Raw genomic sequence first — 18,899 nt, 5'->3', positions numbered from 1 at the left:
TAGATTGTTTCAAAGCAGCTTTACAGTGTTAAACAGGAAAATAATGCAGCATAATTTTATTCAGCCGCATAGCCACTCCGGAAAAAACGCTGATGTCATCAGCCCATCTCAACCATCACACAGCGACAGTGTGGGCTTTAGATCAATAATTCGATCAGTAATTTAGTTTTTTATTTCAATGTTTATTTGAAAAATTGAGTGTCCCCAACTGAGCATGCCAAGCCAGAGGCAACAGTGGCAAGGAAACCAAAACCCCATTAGGTGACCTAATGGAGAAAAATAAACCTTGGGAGAAACCAGGCTCAGTCGGGGTGCCAGTTCTCCTCTGGCCAATTAACAAACAGCGTATTATTATTATTATTATTCTGGCAGCTTTACAGCTCAGAGGTCATAATAGATCAGAATATTCGAGGGACCGGGGGCAACATGCTGGAGACGGGTTTATTGAGGATGATGTTGATTAAATAATTATTAAAGTGCAATATTCGAATGATCGGAGGCAACACGCTGGAGACGGGTTTATTGAGGATGATGTTGATTAAATAATTATTAAAGTGCAATATTCGAATGATCGGAGGCAACACGCCGGAGACGGGTTTATTGAGGATGATGACATATCGATTTAAGTATTATTTAATTGTAACATTCGAACAATCTGAGTCAACACGCCGGAGACGGGTTTATTGAGATGCCGTGTCGATGAGGCAGTTGCAGGGGGAGTCTAATCACGGTCTCCCAGACACTTCGGGGTCATGTGTTGGTCTTCTCTGGGTGCAGGTCCACCATCTGATCTGGATACGGCCCGGATCCGGCTGACTGCAGTAAACCTCGGGATAAAACAGAGAGACTAACATTAGCGTAGATGCCATTCTTCTGATGATGTAACGAGTACATCAGGTGTTATGGGAAGTGTTCCCGGTTCCGGCTGACCTAGTTAATGCAGCCTAACAATCATTTCATTGAAAAAGGGTTTTATGTGTATGCCACAGTAAAGAGATGTGTTTTTAGTCTAGATTTAAACTGACAGAGTGTGTCTGCTTCCCGAACAATGTAAGGAAGACTGTTCCAGAGTTTTGGAGCTAAATAGGAAAAGGATCGACCGCCTGCAGTTGATTTGGATATTCTCGGTATGATCAACTGGCCAGAATTTTGAGACCGCAGTAGACGTGATGGAGTATAATATGTTAAGAGCTCGCTCAAGTATTGGGGAGCTAAACCATTTAGTGCTTTGTAAGTAATAAGTAAGATTTTAAAATGTATGCGATGTTTAATAGGCAGCCAGTGCAGTGTTGACAGAACTGGGCTAATATGGTCATACTTCCTGGTTCTAGTAAGAACTCGAGCTGCTGCCTTTTGGACCAGCTGGAGTTTATTTATTAAGCGAGCAGGGCAACCACCCAGTAGAGCATTGCAATAATCTAGCCTTGAGGTCATGAACGCATGAACTAACTGTTCAGCATTTTGCATTGAGAGCATGTGCCGTAATTTAGATAAATTTTTAAGATGGTAGAAAGCAGGTTTTACAGATGCTAGAGACGTGGCTTTCAAACGAAAGATTGGTATCAAAGAGCACACCCAGGTTCCTCACTGACGACGAGGACTTGACAGAACAGCCATCAAGTGTTAGACAGTATTCTAGGTTACTACTTGTGGAGCTTTTTTGTCCAATAATTAAAAATTCAGTTTTTTCTGAATTGAGTTGCAGGAAATTACCGGTCATCCAATGTTTTATATCAGCTATGCATTCCGTTAATCTTGTGAATTGGTAAGTTTCTTCATGGCGTGAAGAAATATAGAGCTGAGTATCGTCAGCATAACAATGAAAACTAACGCCATGCTTCCTAATGATATCTCCCAGTGGTAGCATGTACAGGGTGAAGAGTAGCGGTCCTAGCACTGAGCCTTGTGGTACTCCATACTGAACTTGCGATCGGTGTGACATATCTTCATTTACTACTACAAACTGATAACGGTCGCATAGGTATGATTTAAACCATGATAATGCAATTCCACTAATACCTACATTATTTTCGAGTCTATTCAAAAGAATGTTGTGGTCAATAGTATCAAATGCAGCGCTAAGATCGAGTCCAATCATCCAATCAGCATCGCGAGAGAGGCAGGCCATTTATGAATATTAAATGAGCAGCTTTGTTCTATGAGCAGTTCTAAAGGCCACTGTGACGTCACGCGCCGAGCTTCTTTATAACCCGTGCATAATTATTATTATTATGGGGTTTGGTGCTGGTCCTCTTGGGGTTTCGGCCCCATATGGGATCAGCATCAGGGGCTTCTCAGACCGCTCGGTGGAGCTCGACCACATTTGCCCGTGCTGTGATGAGTGACAAACAATAATAATAACAACAATTATAATAAAAAATATATTAGAATTTTATTATTATTAACCTGATACAGGTAATAATATAAAAATATTGAAATTATAACTAAAATAACAAATAATAATAAAAATTATAATAATAAATGTAAATAATAATATTTGAATACACAGGCTACATTTGACAAATAACTAGTAATGTGCTGAATACAAAATTTAAAATAAAAGTTGCTTCTGTATTTTTCATGTGTTGATGTTATGTGGAGTGTGCGGCTGTTTAGCATATCATATATTAAATGCTGACCTGGTGTTTTTTGTCTTACCCTGAATCATTATGGTACGCTTATAATAAATGTTTATATTGGGACTATTTCAGACCGGTCTGGTAGGAACTGCGGCGGAGGAGCACAGTCCCTGTGTGATTCGCCATAGACATAAACAGAGAGAAGTAGCTCCGGCTGCAATGTTCTTCCGCAAGACAAGTGCAGTTCTCTTTATTAACCGCTGGAGCGCAAAAAGTTATGGACTGCAGCTTTAAACATGACTAAATGCTTCTCATGTTTGGAAATATGACTGACGCGTGTTGCTTTTTCAAATGCACGTTAGACACTGATGCTCCAGTGAAAGTGCTCAACGATAGTTTTTAACTTTTGAATATGTTTTAAACATTCACTCACAATAAGGTTTATAGTGTGGGAAAGCAAGGCAAGTGTCTCCATCCATACACACAATGGCACATTATGAAAGGTCTTTTTTTGTTTTTATTAACTTATGGGCCATTTCAATCTCCATACAGTGAAATCGCCATTTATTTTTGCACCGCCATGTTTCTACACAACGGACACACTGCTCTACAGAGCGCTAGTGTCTGCTCTCTCTGACGATTACATTTTTGTCTTGTGTCGGCCACCGTAGCTTCTCTATGTACTTCAAAATAAGAGGTGAGCGGTGGGCAATTGCAATTCACAACCTCACCACTAGATGCCACTAAACTACACCTTTAAAATCCTGATCAATGAAATGGCAGGTCACAGCCATAAAACTATAGTTATGGTCAAAGACGTCCAGCCACCCGTGGTCAGCAGTAGAGGCACTGTTCACTTCAACCGTCACGCGACACTGTGATTTTTAGCTTTTACAAACTGAACTGAAACAGGACAAAAGTCAGTTCAGCCAGGCCATCTCGCTCCACCAGCTCAGTGTGTGTGTGTCTGTGTGTTCTTTATGTGCACAAGAAAGAAAGCGGTAAACTCAGTGAATTCCGGACTACACAGTTTCATGAAATGTGTGGGTTAATGCTGGAATTTCATGAGGTCTGGAATGGGATTAGTGCTGTAGATGTTTGATAAGGGTTTAACAAGCCAGTCAGCAGAGTCGCCAAGAAACCTTTCCGACCTCAGCGTGAGGTCGTGTCGTGTTGTGTTGTATTGAAAAATAAACTAGCAGTTATAATGAATTGTCGCTGAATGCAAAGCAATGTCAGATGATTTTAAACCTGCTGTATAATTGGTACAAAAGGTCTAATATACAGTATTATCAGAGTTCACTGTGTTCCTGTTGTGTCCTATGGGCCTTAGAAATAGGCAAATGTAGCACTGTCAATGTCTCTCCAACCACATCAGTGTATAAACTAATCCCTGCAATAATCTGTGAATGTACAGAGAGTTTACATACATATTTTATGTTTAGAAAGAAGAATCATAATAGATAAAAGGAAAATAACCATATTAAGCATATCATATTGCAATTTATTAAAAGTAGATTACAAGATGAGATGCTAGCTGTCTGTTTATCTCGGCGTGTAATCCCATTTTTAGATTCACAATGAATGAATTGCAAGTACAGTTTTTTTTACTCCCCTTGAAGGATTTATAATATTTAGCCAATAGGTGGCCTGACCTGTCTTGTGACTGATTTATGTTGTTTTCATCTAGTTATCTGAGAATCAACTGAACACCTCACGCTGGCGACATCGCCTGGCCAAAACTGTGTACATGCAACTCCACCACAACCCAAGCGTGTACTAAAAACCAAGTGAATTAAAGTTTCTATCATGATCTTTTACATGTAATTGACTAATTATTAAATATAAATACATGTTTATTTGAATATGGACAGAGCAGATTTTGTATATATTTTTTGCATTGCACACACACATTGCCCCGGTTTCACAGACAAGTTTTTATGGTTTATGGTTTAAGCCTATAGTCCTTTTTTAACTGAAAGAAACTTGCAGTAATACATCTTAAAATATGTGAATTTTAATAACTTTAAAATATGATTTTTGACTGCATTCAGTTCTTGCTCTGCAGTAAATCTCTGAGTCATTTCAAGTTTTGCTGATGAATCTTCCTAATCTTTTGTTTTCTGCCTGCAGTAACTATGAGTGAAACGTCACTTCATCATTGTGTGTCAGACATTGCCACCTTGAGGAATAAAGGTGAACTGCACTTATTCAGTCATCAGAGATTCAATTATTGTTGAACAGAAAAAAATATACTTACACTGTTACACACCTCGGGTTATTAGCAACCCTAGACAATTTTTACAGAACCAGTGGTGCCTTATTATGCAAACATAAAAAAAAAAAATATATATATATATATATATATATATATATATAGATAGATAGATAGATAGATAGATAGATAGATAGATAGATAGATAGATAGATAGATAGATAGATAGATAGATAGATAGATAGATAGATAGATAGATGGATACACTCACTAAAGGATTATTAGGAACACATACTAATACTGTGTTTGACCCCCTTTCGCCTTCAGAACTGCCTTAATTCTACGTGGCATTGATTCAACAAGGTGCTGAAAGCATTCTTTAGAAATGTTGGTCATATTGATAGGATAGCATCTTACAGTTGATGGAGATTTGTGGGATGCACATCCAGGGCACGAAGCTCCCGTTCCACCACATCCCAAAGATGCTCTATTGGGTTGAGATCTGGTGACTGTGGGGGCCATTTTAGTCCAGTGAACCCATTGTCATGTTCAAGAAACCAATTTGAAATGATTTGAGCTTTGTGACATGGTGCATTATCCTGCTGGAAGTAGCCATCAGAGGATGGGGACATGGTGGTCATAAAGGGATGGACATGGTCAGAAACAATGCTCAGGTAGGCCGTGGCATTTAAACGATGCCCAATTGGCACTAAGGGACCTAAAGTGTGCCAAGAAAACATCCCCCACACCATTACACCACCACCACCAGCCTGCACAGTGGTAACAAGGCATGATGGATCCATGTTCTCATTCTGTTTACGCCAAATTCTGACTCTACCATCTGAATGTCTCAACAGAAATCGAGACTCATCAGACCAGGCAACATTTTTCCAGTCTTCAACTGTCCAATTTTGGTGAGCTTGTGCAAATTGTAGCCTCTTTTTCCTATTTGAAGTGGAGATGAGTGGTACCCGGTGGGGTCTTCTGCTGTTGTAGCCCATCCGCCTCAAGGTTGTGTGTGTTGTGGCTTCACAAATGCTTTGCTGCATACCTCGGTTGTAACGAGTGGTTATTTCAGTCAAAGTTGCTCTTCTATCAGCTTGAATCAGTCGGCTCATTCTCCTCTGACCTCGAGCATCAACAAGGCATTTTCGCCCACAGGACTGCCGCATACTGGATGTTTTTCCCTTTTCACACCATTCTTTGTAAACCCTAGAAATGGTTGTGCGTGAAAATCCCAGTAACTGAGCAGATTGTGAAATACTCAGACCGGCCCGTCTGGCACCAACAACCATGCCACGCTCAAAATTGTTTAAATCACGTTTCTTTCCCATTCTGACATTCAGTTTGGAGTTCAGGAGATTGTCTTGACCAGGACCACACCCCTAAATGCATTGAAGCAACTGCCATGTGATTGGTTGATTAGATAATTGCATTAATGAGAAATTGAACAGGTGTTCCTAATAATCCTTTAGGTGTGTGTATATATACGTTTTATATATGACAAATTTATACAATTTGCAAAACTAAGCATAATATATATATATATATATATATATATATATATATATATATATATATATATATATATATATATATATATATATATATATATATATATATATATTTTAATACCATAGTGATGCCATCGGCTTTTTATTTTTTTATGTTTAGAACCTGATTTTACAACAAAAATCTGTGAAATTTTACCTAAATTGTTTTGATTACGGAGTCGTTTGTTTGAGTCCAGATTGTAATACAGTAAGAAATATGAGACAAAATCATTGCATGTATAAAAGGATGAGCTGCCTGATTCAAGATATACTGAGTTTAAAACATTTAGATTAAACCTTACCATTTTTGAAAGTTTTTCAAATATAAGTTGTGAATCTAAAACTTTAAAAAATGAAACGTATCTATTTCTTCATTATGTATGTACCCTATTTTTTATTTATTAAAAAAATATATAAAACATGCTCATGCAGCCACATGGATATCCTCATTTACATATTTGTTCATTTAAAATTGTGGCAAATTTGGCAGATGTCTTATCATGTAAATTACTGTATCATCAGCATAAAGTTGACATTTAACATCTGGGGCCCGTTTCAGAAAGGAGGTTTAGTGAAAACTCTGAGTATGTTAACCCTGAAATGAGGGAAACTCTGGGTTTTCTGTTTCAGAATGTGAGGTATGTCAAACCCGAGAAAGCAGGGCAAGTCAAGCCCTTTTCTAAAAGAGAGGTAACTTATACTCAGAGTCAGTTACCAGGGTAACTTACTCTGTGAACCTAACCTGGTCAGGAGCAGGTTTTCTTTGGTAAACCCAGAGTTTCTTTCAGTCTCCTCCCCTTTTTAAAGCGGCAGCGGTGTTTAAATACTTTATTAATTCATTCAAACTGCACAAATGCTTTTCTTACCGAGTATTTTTGTCATATTTCAAGTACAAATTTCAAAACATTATAAATTAAATATAAATCTAAAGTAAGCAAAGTTTACTTAAAACAAGTTAAATTATCTGCCACTTGACAAAAATACATAGTAAGAAAAGCATTTTTTGCAGTGCAGGAACATTCATTCATTGCTCATAGATTTCATCATGAGGACACGCAACGGCAACGGACCTTAAAATTGTGCCTCGAGGTAAGCCCATTTTGTTGTTCATTAATGATGACATTATATCCTAAATTTGTAGCACTTGTATTTTTTATTCTTTCAAGTCAACATGAAATCAAAATTGACAATTCATATTTTACAGAATGTTGCAGAATTTATTATAAATGATTTAGTATTTAAAGCTGCAAACATTATAACTTTTTCTTCTCAAATCCAAAAATGATGTATCCACACATCCCTCATTAACAAATATACACACACACACACAAAAAAACATAATACAATGTCATAGATCACAATCTCACAAAAGTTGATATTCAGATGAAATTATAAAATTTAAAATGACATGGCCATTCATTCATCATCAGGCTGAGGTGAGATTTTGTGCTATGGTCAAGAGAAAAAAAACTTAAAGGGATAGTTCACCCAAAAATGAAAATTACCCCATGATTTACTCCCCCTCAAGTCATCCTAGGTGTATATGACATTCTTCTTTCAGACGAATACAATTAGAGTTATATTACAAAATGACCTGGCTAATCCAAGCTTTATAATGGCAGTGAATGTTGTTCTATTTTTGAAGTCCATAAAAGTGCATCTGTCCATCATATGACGACATGGCACACCAGTTACACTGGTAGCGTCAGCATTTTGAACTGAGAGAGGCACTTTCAACACTTTTCCGTAAGTTGAACACGGAAGGCGGTCGGCCAGAACTTTACTTTATAAAGTTTTAAATATGGACTGCTTCTGATTTATGGAAATTGTAAAAAAAAAAAAAAAAAAAAAAAAAAAAACAGCAAGTGGATTTTTTCCATTATAGGCTGGTTGTTCTCACACACTGCAACATTTCTAAAAAAAAAAAGAAGTGCATTTTGCATAATATGTCCCATTTAAAACATGTCATTAACAGGACCTTCTGAACGATAAGAACAATCAGAAATAACGTTTTCACAACATAATGATAACGCTACGAGACCAGTCAACTTATTTTTGTTAGCTGTGGATGTACAGGTATGACTTTTACAAACAATTACACACAAATCCTCAGATGGGAAAAGCTATAGAAGAATGGAAAGATGGTCTCAGTGAAGGTGGTTGTGAAGGTGTATAGATGTGTGTTAGTCAGAGGGTCAGAGAATGACACGGTTCCTCTGTCGTAGTCCAGCTGAACTCTCACCCGCTCAAGCTTCTGTTTGACAGGAAAACCAGACTCTTCAAACAGGCTGTACTGCACACTCCACACACCGGTGTCAAAGAAATCACACCCCTTCCTTTGGTTCGATGCCGTAGTTGCTCCCAGAGCCCAGGACGAACTCTCTTTAACCTCCACGTCCCAGGAGTGTGTTCCCGAGTTAAACCCCTCTGCACCCAGAACACAGGAATGCTCGTCGAATCTCTCTGGGTTATCAGGAAGCGTTTGACTGGCCAAACTGCATGTCAGACTGGTCAGATCATCGGACAAGAGGAGGTCTGGATGAGCTGTATTTGGATCCAGAATCACAGGAGCTGATGGGACACAATCGACAGGTGCTTTTATTCTGATATTCATATGATCAGAAGTCAACTGTGCGCGGATTAAAATGGATTATGAACCCTCTGAAACACTATGGCATTTTCTTCCATCCACCCAACAGATGGGACGGCATGATTTAGGGTGATTTGGACATTATATAAAAATGAATATATGCTTACACTAGCCTAAATCAATAATAATAATGTATGTGCCATCCCAATCACCCAAATGTTACCCAAAAAGGTGTTTCGGCTCAGTTTACATAAAAGGGTATGTCACGCATCTTTTCATTTTAATATAAACTTATTTCCTGTTCAACTGGGCAGGTAAAATCTTAAGTATTACAGAAATGCATCATGTGTTGTGAAGATGTTTTTAATTTAAGGCGGAAATTCAAAAACTATCCCCGTCCTTAATTCACCCCTATACCTTGGGCTTGACTTGAGCGCTTGAGAACCAAGTCCACTAGATGCGCATCTTTCCGCACAACTTTGAAATGCTCACGCACAGTGGAACACGGAAGTAAACCCGGCCTTGAGAAATGTTATATTTGCATCCCATGATAAAAACAATAAATATAACTGAACTGTAGAGATCTGCTATATAAATGTGACTGTAGTTATATTATGTGCCAAAGTTGTTCTCTTGTTTACGGCTTACAGTAGTTTGGCGATCAGCCGAAACTTTACTTGATAAAGTTTTAAATATGGGTATTTTTCTTACACAAACGCGTCGATTCGCTTCAGAAGGCCTTTATTAACACCCCGGAGCCGTGTTGAGCAGTTATTTGACGGGCAGATGCACTTTTTATGGACTTCAAACACAGAGCAACAATTACTGCCATTATAAAGCTTGGATTAGCCTGGACTTTTGTAATATAACTCTAATTTTATTCGTCTGAAAGAAGAATGTCATATACACCTAGGATGACTTGAGGGTGAGTAAATCATAGGCTCATTTTCATTTTTGGGTGAACTATCCCTTTAACTCCAAGGTCTTCCAGAGTCGCGGCCAAAGCCGATTCGAAAGGCCATTGTTCGCCAGCTTCTTTGTTTACAAGTAGCACGCGGAACCGCGTCAACTCTGCCGTCATTATGTTAAGCCGCCCACCGACTCTATACACGATGTGATTGGCCTGACCGGAGTTTGGTTTTTCCAGCTCGCAAGCCAACGGAGAGTTGCTAGACTACCCTGGCTGCAAATTACATTTGCTGCCGCTAGGGTGCGTCTAGAATCAATCTTTAATATTCACCCATCTGTCATTTACACTGCATATGAACGTCCAATGGGGGAAAATGGCTTAAAAGTAGGGCTGTAATGATTTGACCAAAAATAAAAACCTCGATTAATTGAACATTTTACCTCGATTACGAATAATGAACGATTATTTTGCTTTTTTTTTTTTTTTTTGCCCTCATACGATTTTTGAGTAAGTTCACTGATAAGGTTTTTACTGTAAATATTTTCTACTATTAAAAGGTGGATTTTTTTTTTCTAATGAAAAAATGCATTTCTTTGTGATTTTAAAATACTTGAAGGAAACGGTTCACTTTCAGCAGTTATTGTCAATAGGGTAGATTTCTGTTTGTTGTACATCAGATACAGATAAATTAGCACAGTAGACCTACATTACATTTATTTGAATGCATTTATGAGAGAGTGATGGTGTGTGTGAATTACTCATACCGTCTCTATTCATTATGAAGCTGTGGTTTGTACTTCAAAGGTATTAAATGCCTATGACGGTTGAGCTTCTAAGCTACTTTGGTGACTTTACTTTACTCACAGGACAGCGTTGACACTGCGTTTCTGCGCGCGATCTTCACGTGATGTGCGAGTGTTCGTTTGTCACAATATATCAGGTATTAGTTCAACATAATACACATCTGATGGTCGAAACTCGCTTTAATGTTCAAACTGGCCTTACTGGCATGCCTTAAAACACATACAAATGACAAAGCTTTGTGAGGACGCAGGTGAAAGAGGTCTGCCTTCAGGGCGCGCGTTGTCAGAGACGCGACACGGCTCGGCTCTCTGTGTCACAGAAAAAAGCTGAGCACTGAACGGATAATTTTTCCGTATTGTTGTTTTTGAATAGTGCACAATCGCTTCAATGTTGAAACTGGCAAGCCTTTAAATGTATGTAGCCTACTTGACAAACTTTATGAGCACGAAAGTGAAAGCGACCTGGCTTCGGGGCTTGCGCGCGCCGTCTGTGTGTGTGTGTGTGTGTGTCAGCGCGTAGGCTATAAGAACAGCAATTAACGTACCTATATAACTGTGTAAAACATGCAGTTACTGTCTATAGTGATTCTGGGCATCTATAAGCAAAGATAATTTTTTTTTTATTAAATAATTTTTTTTGTTATGCCAAGCTCTAACTATTTTATCCGGCAGAAATAGCCATTTGTGAATTAAAGGAAAAAACCTTATTAATCTCAGTTGAAATGTCATTATTGAATTTAATAATCATTAATGATATAATTGATTTAATATATATTGCCAATTTTTTAAAGAAACGAATACCTTTCTTCAGCAACGGTACATTAAACTGATCAAAAGTGACAGTAAAGACATTTATACAAAAGATTTCTATTTCAAATAAAAGCTGTTCTTTTGAACTCTCTATTCAGCTCTAGCTTTAACTCTAGCCTATCTTAGCCTATACAGAGAGCCTTTGAATATTGTCTCGGGCACTAAGGGCCTTGGAGTCTAAATGTTTGAGAATCACTTTTCTGAAGACTCACTATTTTGGACAATGCCTTGCGCCTTCTTCCAGACTCTGAACGGCAGGTTGCCCAAGTACCTCGCCACATGAATCAAAGCTCCGGAAGTCATCTGTGGATCCGGCTGTGAGCTCTGGACTCTGGAAGAACATTCAGGAGTCAGAACTGCAGTGGCTTTGGATCAGAGAGAGCAGAAACACCAGCAGATCACTCACCTCTCCATTGTGACTGGAAAGTTCTGCAGAAGAAACAGACAGTATATTACCTCTTCAAATGATACGCAACTCAATTGAGATCAATCAACGAATCGATTATCTGAAACCAGACCTTTAGAAACAACACTTCGCTGGCATTCATCATCTCCTCCAGGTCTTTGATGGTGTGTGAAAGAGCCGAGATGTGCCGGTTCATCTCCTCAAGCTTCTCCTTCATCCTCTGATTCTTCCGCTCCTCTTCCTCTCTCAGTGCGGTGGTCGCAAGTTCTTCTTCATCTCGGAGAAACCAATGAAGCTTCTCAAACTCCATTTTAATCTGACTCGCCGTACGCTCAGCTTGAGACTGAAATTTAATAACATTCACTTAATAATAATACATTTGATTTGTAATGCGTTTTTCTTACATATATTTTATGCAACAACAATTTAAATAACCACCAAGTTAATAAAAGACTTAAATAAGTCTTAACTTCTTAAAACATTCCAGAGATCAATCTTGTGAACGAACACATCACGTCATTTATATCCCCTGTGAAAAGGAAGCGCACTTAATTGTACTGAATGTGCAATTGTAGTGTACTTCAAATTTGTATTACTTGCAGACAATATATCCATGAAATAAAAGGCAGTTTAAGTGCACTTAAAGAGAGTACACTTTCACTGTTATTGAAATATTTATATTTTCACTTTTCTTACGTAAATTTGGTGTAGTATTAGTAATTAGTATATTTAGTACTGTTGAATTTATTTCTTAGGTCAATTTTAACTGTAGTGTGTAATTTGATATTACATTTTACACACACGAAAAATGACAAACGTTTCAATAGACATTAAAGTAGCCTATATTTTAGTTTACCATAAATGCTTGTCAGTACTTTCGGCAATGCACTTTAACTATATTATAAAGACAATAGAAGGAATTATGAAATTACATTTAAAGACTTACTTAAGTCCTCCTTCAGTGGGTCTTATAATAGATTTCCATTTGCCTGGTTTCACAGATAGGGCTTAAGCATTGTCCCAGACTAAACTGCATGTTTGAGCTGTTTTTACTGAAAGCAACTTGCACTAATGTATCTTAAAATATGTCAGTGCCATTATTTTGCCTCAAGATGCACAGCAGGAATGTTTTTTCTAAGGCACATTTTCAAAACTTAAATTTCCTAATTTAACTAAGGCCTAATCCTGGCTTAGTTTGTGTCCTGTTTGTCAAACCAGGCCTTGAATAACCTCCAATTAAGGGATAGTGAAAATTATGAAAATAATCCCATGATTTACTCACCCTCAAGCCATCCTAGATGTAAATTACTTTCTTCTTTCAGACGAATAATATCGGAGTTATATTAAAAATGTCCTGGCTCTTCCAAGCTTTATAATGGCAGTGAATGGCAGGTCAAAATTTGAAGCCCAAAAACGTGCATCCATCCATTATAAAATTGCTCCACACGGCTCTGGGGAGTTAATAAAGGCCTTCTGAAGTGAAGTGATGCGTTTGTGTAAGAAAAATATCCATATTTAAATCTTTATAAAGTAAAATATCTAGCTTCCGGCGGACCGCCTTCCGTATTCAATTTAACAAAAAAAGCGTAACTGCAACACTGCGATACATGATAACGTTTTTCTTTTCCATGTTAATTCGAGTTTTTGTCCTAACACGCAATGATTCTATTTTAGACGACGTCGCTTCTGAAAAAACAACACAAAACATGGCAATGATAATCTCAGGTAATGTTTGTGTGGTTTATTTAATGTTAAAAGCATGTAATGTGACTTTGAATAGCATTTAGTGCTTTGTAACAGTTGTTCTAAAAGCAACAATGGATAATTCACCTCAGATCTTGAAATGAAACAAATGGAAACAAGAACGTTCAAATTATGAACAAACAAGCATATTCTATGACAAAGATTGTTTTAATAACTCAGTATGTATGTTAGTAATGTTTAAATTTGTGAATTTGATTATGTAGGCTACTTATCCATTTCCTTGTGAGTGCCGTCAAGATTAATCTCTGGTGCCTACACTTGCCGCGAGAGCCCGCCCACACGCTGTTCTGATTGGCTGTGGTTTTTGATTGATTTTGTCGGATCTGGTCGTCGCGTAGCATTTGGTGTGGACAGACATTCAGACAAGCTGCTTGTCGCGTGTAGTTAGGACACGGTGTAAGCATTTTGAACTGCTTTCTTCATAAATTTAATATGGAAAGTGTATATTTTACTTTATAAAGTTTTAAATATGTATATTTTTCTTACACAATCCCTATTGATTCTCTTCAAAAGGCCTTTATTAACCCCCCGGAGCCGTGTGGAGCACTTTTATAATGGATGGATGCACTTTTTAGACCTTCAAAACTGCTACTTCACTGCTATTATAAAGCTTGGATTAACCAGGACATTTTTAATATATCTCAGATTGTATTCGTCTGAAAGAATGTCATGTACACCAGTCTAATGGCTTGTGGGTGATTCAATTATGGGATAATTTTCATTTTTGGGTGAACGAACCCTTTAAGTGTCATGTTAAGTAAACATGAGTTTGCACTTATGCATTTTCTTTGTATGCAAAAGTACTTTTTTCCCCACAAGGATTAACCTGCTAAGTTGACTTGACCTGTTAACAATGAATTGAAAGTTAAAAAACCGGGTTTAAGGGTCCGGGTCATGTTCATGAACCAGAAGCAGATTGTCTCATGTCACTTTCAAAACACTAAATCGCGAGTTTAATAATAATAAACATGAATCCATCGTATGAAATCATAATTGTGTACAGAGATCCTACACCTGTAATGATTCTGTATCCTCACCTTGATGTGTTGAATCGTTTTCACACACTCTCCTTTAATTTTCTCTCTGTGTTTAAGTTTCTCTTTTAAGAACCTCAGCTCCTCCTAGAATTGAACACAAATAAAATAGGCATACAAAGAGAATACATGGTCGTATATATAGCAGAGAGAAATACTGAGTGTATGAATGAAGTCTGTGACTATTGCTCATATAAAACAAGAGACATCCCAGCAAGCAATAGCCGTCATTTCACCGTCTAGGCTAACTATAGACCCGATATAGTCCGGCTATGAGTAGCCCACTTTTAGCCAAAATAACCTTGAATTTGGTTACATGTAATTTTTGCCCAAATAACTTGTGAGATGTATGATATTCCATCATGTAAGCAAACTCAACCATGATTACAAGGTGTTTGGTTTCATTTCTTTAACATGTTCTATGCGTAGGCTGTGCGTTGCCACGATTTAGCCCCTATACAGACCGGCTATTTGTAGCCCACTTTTAGTCAAAAGACAAAACTGATTAATTGTAGTTTTTGGCAATGTAGCACATGATATTGTTGATATCCCATCATGTTCGCAATGTCAATAATATCTGCAAGATGTGTCATTTCATGACATGGTCTATCTGTAGCCACGATTTAGCTCTGAATTGGACGGGCTACGTGTAGTCTGCTTTGAGCCCACCCATTTGTAAACATTTGAATTAGTATTAGCTTTGCTGTCCCGCATAACATTCACTTAAATTGTAAGACAGACAAATAATATCGTATATATTACTGGTCTCTCTACCATTTTAAGTTAAATACAAAATGCAATTACAACTCTCAACCGCTAGATGGCAACCGTATCCTGTACTACTGGCAAACGGCAGCTATCGCGAAAAACATTTCTGTCGTGTCAGTTTGATGGGGGGTTTTTTACACCAAAGAAGGAGGAGAACAACAACGGGCAACAGCAAACGTTAAAGGACATTCTTTGGCCTTGTAAGTATCTTTTTTTTTCTTTTCGTTTTGACGTGTTCATTGAGTACATTATTTGTTATCATGTGTAGGAACCGTGAGATTTTAACTAGTAATTGTAGTATATAAGCCATGTCGTGGTTAGCTTAACATGCTACATGTACCTGTAGGTACCTCCAAGGGGATAAACATGAAACATGTGCAACCTATTATAATTTGTTATGAAAGCCACAAATATAATTTTACTCTTTGGATCATTATATGAAAATATGTGTTTTTAACTTGGCAAGGCAAATTTGCATAGCACACACACAGCAATAAAATCAGCATTCCCAATTGTCTATCTCGTTGTGTTAATGCAACTTGGTGGCTAAAACATGTTTTAAACCCAAAAATGAAAATTCTGTCATTTACTCACCTTCAAGTTGTTTCTTTCGTCTGTTGAACACAAAATATATTTTGATGAATGTGGGTAATCAAACGTATTTATTTTCCTACTATGAAAGTCAATGGCTATCAAATGTCTGGTTACCAACATTCTTCAAAATATATATATATATTTGTGCGTGTTCAACAGAGGAAAGAAACCCATGCAGGTTTTAAACAACTTGGGGTGAGAAAAGGATGGCTCTCTCTTTAAACATGCCACACACATGTATCTAAAGAGAATGACTTCGTCACAATTACTGTAAATAAAGTAAAACATTATGATGTCAACAACGCTTTTCTTGTGCAATATTTTGCAGATGCCGTGATGACCGACTTCCCAGCGGCAACAGAGTTTGGGTTAAGGAATGCAATAAAGCCAACAATGATGTTTTATAAACCAACAAAAGGGTTATCTTTATATTTTGTCATTCTTTATATTTTTTTTATTATTTTACGTTGTTAATATTCCATATTTCTTATCCTAATTTTATATTTAATTGTATTTTTAACATTTTATTTGGTCATTTTTATGTTTTGATCTTTTTGTATTATCTTAAGTTGTCTATGTTTTTTATGTTCTTTTTCTAAATAAAACTTTATATTTAATTTGGATGGATTGTTATTTATGAAAACCTGTTATATTTGAGTGAAAAGAATCCTTTAGCCATGTTGTTGTCTTTTAGATGTATATGTACTAGTAGTCACTAGTCATTCGTTGGCCGTCTAATTGATGACTAGTCTATTCTTGGGCTATGATTAGACGTCTATTAGATTTTCACTGACAGCCCAAATTCAGCCTTGTTTTAGCCTAGACCCATATTTGCTGTCTATTAGACGTATATATGTAGTCGTTCAATAGCCGTCTAAACTTGGGCTATGATTAGACGTCTATTTTTGGGCTATGATTAGACGTCTATTAGATTTTCACTGACAGCCCAAATTTAGCCTTGTTTTAGCCTAGACGTCTGGGCTGTGTTTTGACGGCTATTAGACGTCTTTTAGACGTAAAATTGCTTGCTGGGATTTGTCCTACCTTATAAGATGAGACCACTTCAGTGATGGGTCTGAATGTGTGCTTGACATGTTTCTGTGAATCCCTGCACACCAAACACACCGGCTGTTTGTCCTCCAGACAGAAAAGCTGGAGTTTCTCTCTGTGTAAACCGCAGACCTCCTCAGACCCGGGTGAACGGCTCTCGTTTCTCCCCTTCAGGAACGACTCGCACAAGTTTTTTAACACAAGATTACACGGAGGATCATCCCGTGAGGATCTTCTCATGCAGACAGGGCACTCCCTCGTGTTGTTGCTTCTCCAGGACCGTTGAAGACACTCTTTACAGAAACTATGACTACACGACAGAAGAACAGGAGCCTTGAAGATTTCACAGCAAATTGGACACGACATTTCCTTTGCAGGGAGTGAATCCATTTTCACCGTTTTAGAGCACCACTAAGAAACTTCACTTTCTGAATAATGGATTCAAAAAAATGTATATCCAGGACAATCACACAAACTCTGCTGTCTATTTAGAAATAAACTTTTGAGAGTGTTTCTCGTCTTCTCCAGTGATTGCTGACTCGTTTATGCTTTTGTCGAGACATTGAGAAAAGAGTCGCTATGACAGAAAGTAAAAACACTGAGACAGTCAAGTCCGTGCACGTGTTTTAATCACCTTTGGGTGTTAAAAGCAGGGCCAATGAGGCGAAGACATAACCATCAGAATTTCTTTCCTCTGACGTGGCTTGACGAGAAGTGTTTTTCTACATATTTTGAACTGAGGTCAAGTCGGGACATGGAAATGTTCAAGGGGGTGGGTCCTCAAAAGAAGGGTTGGCAAAGCGCATGTACCAGCAATTTAAAGGTCCTGTTCTTCGTGATCCCATTTTTCAAACTTTAGTTAGTGCGTAATGTTGCTGTTAGAGCATAAACAATACCTGTAAAATTATAAAGCTCAAAGTTCAATGCCAAGCGAGATATTTTTTTTTAACAGAAGTTCCCTTTCAAAGCCTACAGCGAACGGCATCGAACTGACATTTCATCCTACCCGTCAGATTGTCCTACCAAGGCTTACTGCGCATGCCCACATCAATATTTTTTATTTTTATATTTACATTTTAAGGGTAGGTTTAGGGTAGGGATAGTGGATATTAATAAAGCAAATCACATTCATATGATTCTTGTAGCACAATCTGATAGGTAGCATTTTACATCCATATTTAATATTTATTTATTTAAAATATTTAGATAGTTTTAAGGGTAGGTTCAGGGTAGGGGTAGGTATGGATATTAATAAAGCCTCAAATCAGATGAATATGATGCTGGTAGCACAATCTGATAAGCAGCATTTTTTGCTGTCGAATTGTGCTACTGTTTTAATGGGAGGTAGCAAAATCTTAGCCTGGATGCCAACCGAATTTAGCCCCGCCCACAAAATGTTTTGCTCGGGCAATTCGGTCTGGACTCGCTCCATAGAGGAGGAATTATGCCCGAACAGAAACTGGTCGGACCAATGAAATTGTCAGGGCGGGCTTTAGACGATGATGGACAGATGATCAACAGTAACGTAATCATCCACGTCATCGAAGGCTCTTAGGTTGAATTTGCTCTTATCCTAAACGGAGAACTTGTTCGTATATGCGTTCACCTTCACTATTTCTCTCAGAAACGATGATCGTGTTGGTAAGTACTCTGTGTATCCTTAAATTATTGTATTACTGCCAAAGATCGTTTACACTCATGTTTTTCTTGTAACGTTACTTAATCATGCGTGCGAGCAGACAGGGTTTCCAAGTGTTTTTGCAATGTCGCGCACAATTGCTACTCAAAACGTTTGGTTGGCAAAATATGTTATTTTGGCAAGG

At 37.7% G+C, this 18,899-nt stretch overlaps 1 protein-coding gene across 2 annotated transcripts; it reads right to left on the bottom strand.

Moving 5' to 3' along the window:
• Nucleotides 1–7,478: 7,478 nt before the first annotated feature.
• Nucleotides 7,479–17,820, bottom strand: trim35-39 (tripartite motif containing 35-39). 2 transcript variants are annotated; one of them, XM_079802537.1, is made up of 6 exons: nt 17,071–17,820; nt 14,668–14,751; nt 11,979–12,209; nt 11,867–11,889; nt 11,673–11,791; nt 7,479–8,918 (listed from the first exon to the last, which is right to left on the bottom strand). In XM_079802537.1, the coding sequence occupies exons 1-6, from the start codon at nt 17,464–17,466 to the stop codon at nt 8,443–8,445; spliced, it is 1,329 nt and encodes a 442-aa protein (XP_079658663.1). In that variant the 5' UTR covers nt 17,467–17,820; the 3' UTR covers nt 7,479–8,442. The 2 variants fall into 2 exon arrangements, with proteins under 2 accessions (XP_079658663.1, XP_079658664.1); XM_079802538.1 differs by having other exon boundaries at nt 17,152–17,804.
• Nucleotides 17,821–18,899: the final 1,079 nt, after the last annotated feature.

The sequence above is a fragment of the Gobio gobio genome, assembly GCF_949357685.1.
Source record: "Gobio gobio genome assembly, chromosome: 21".
NCBI classification, from domain to species: Eukaryota; Metazoa; Chordata; class Actinopteri; order Cypriniformes; family Gobionidae; genus Gobio; species Gobio gobio.
The sequence above is the reverse complement of the archived record's forward strand: the minus strand, read 5'-3'. Positions and strand labels throughout refer to the sequence as shown.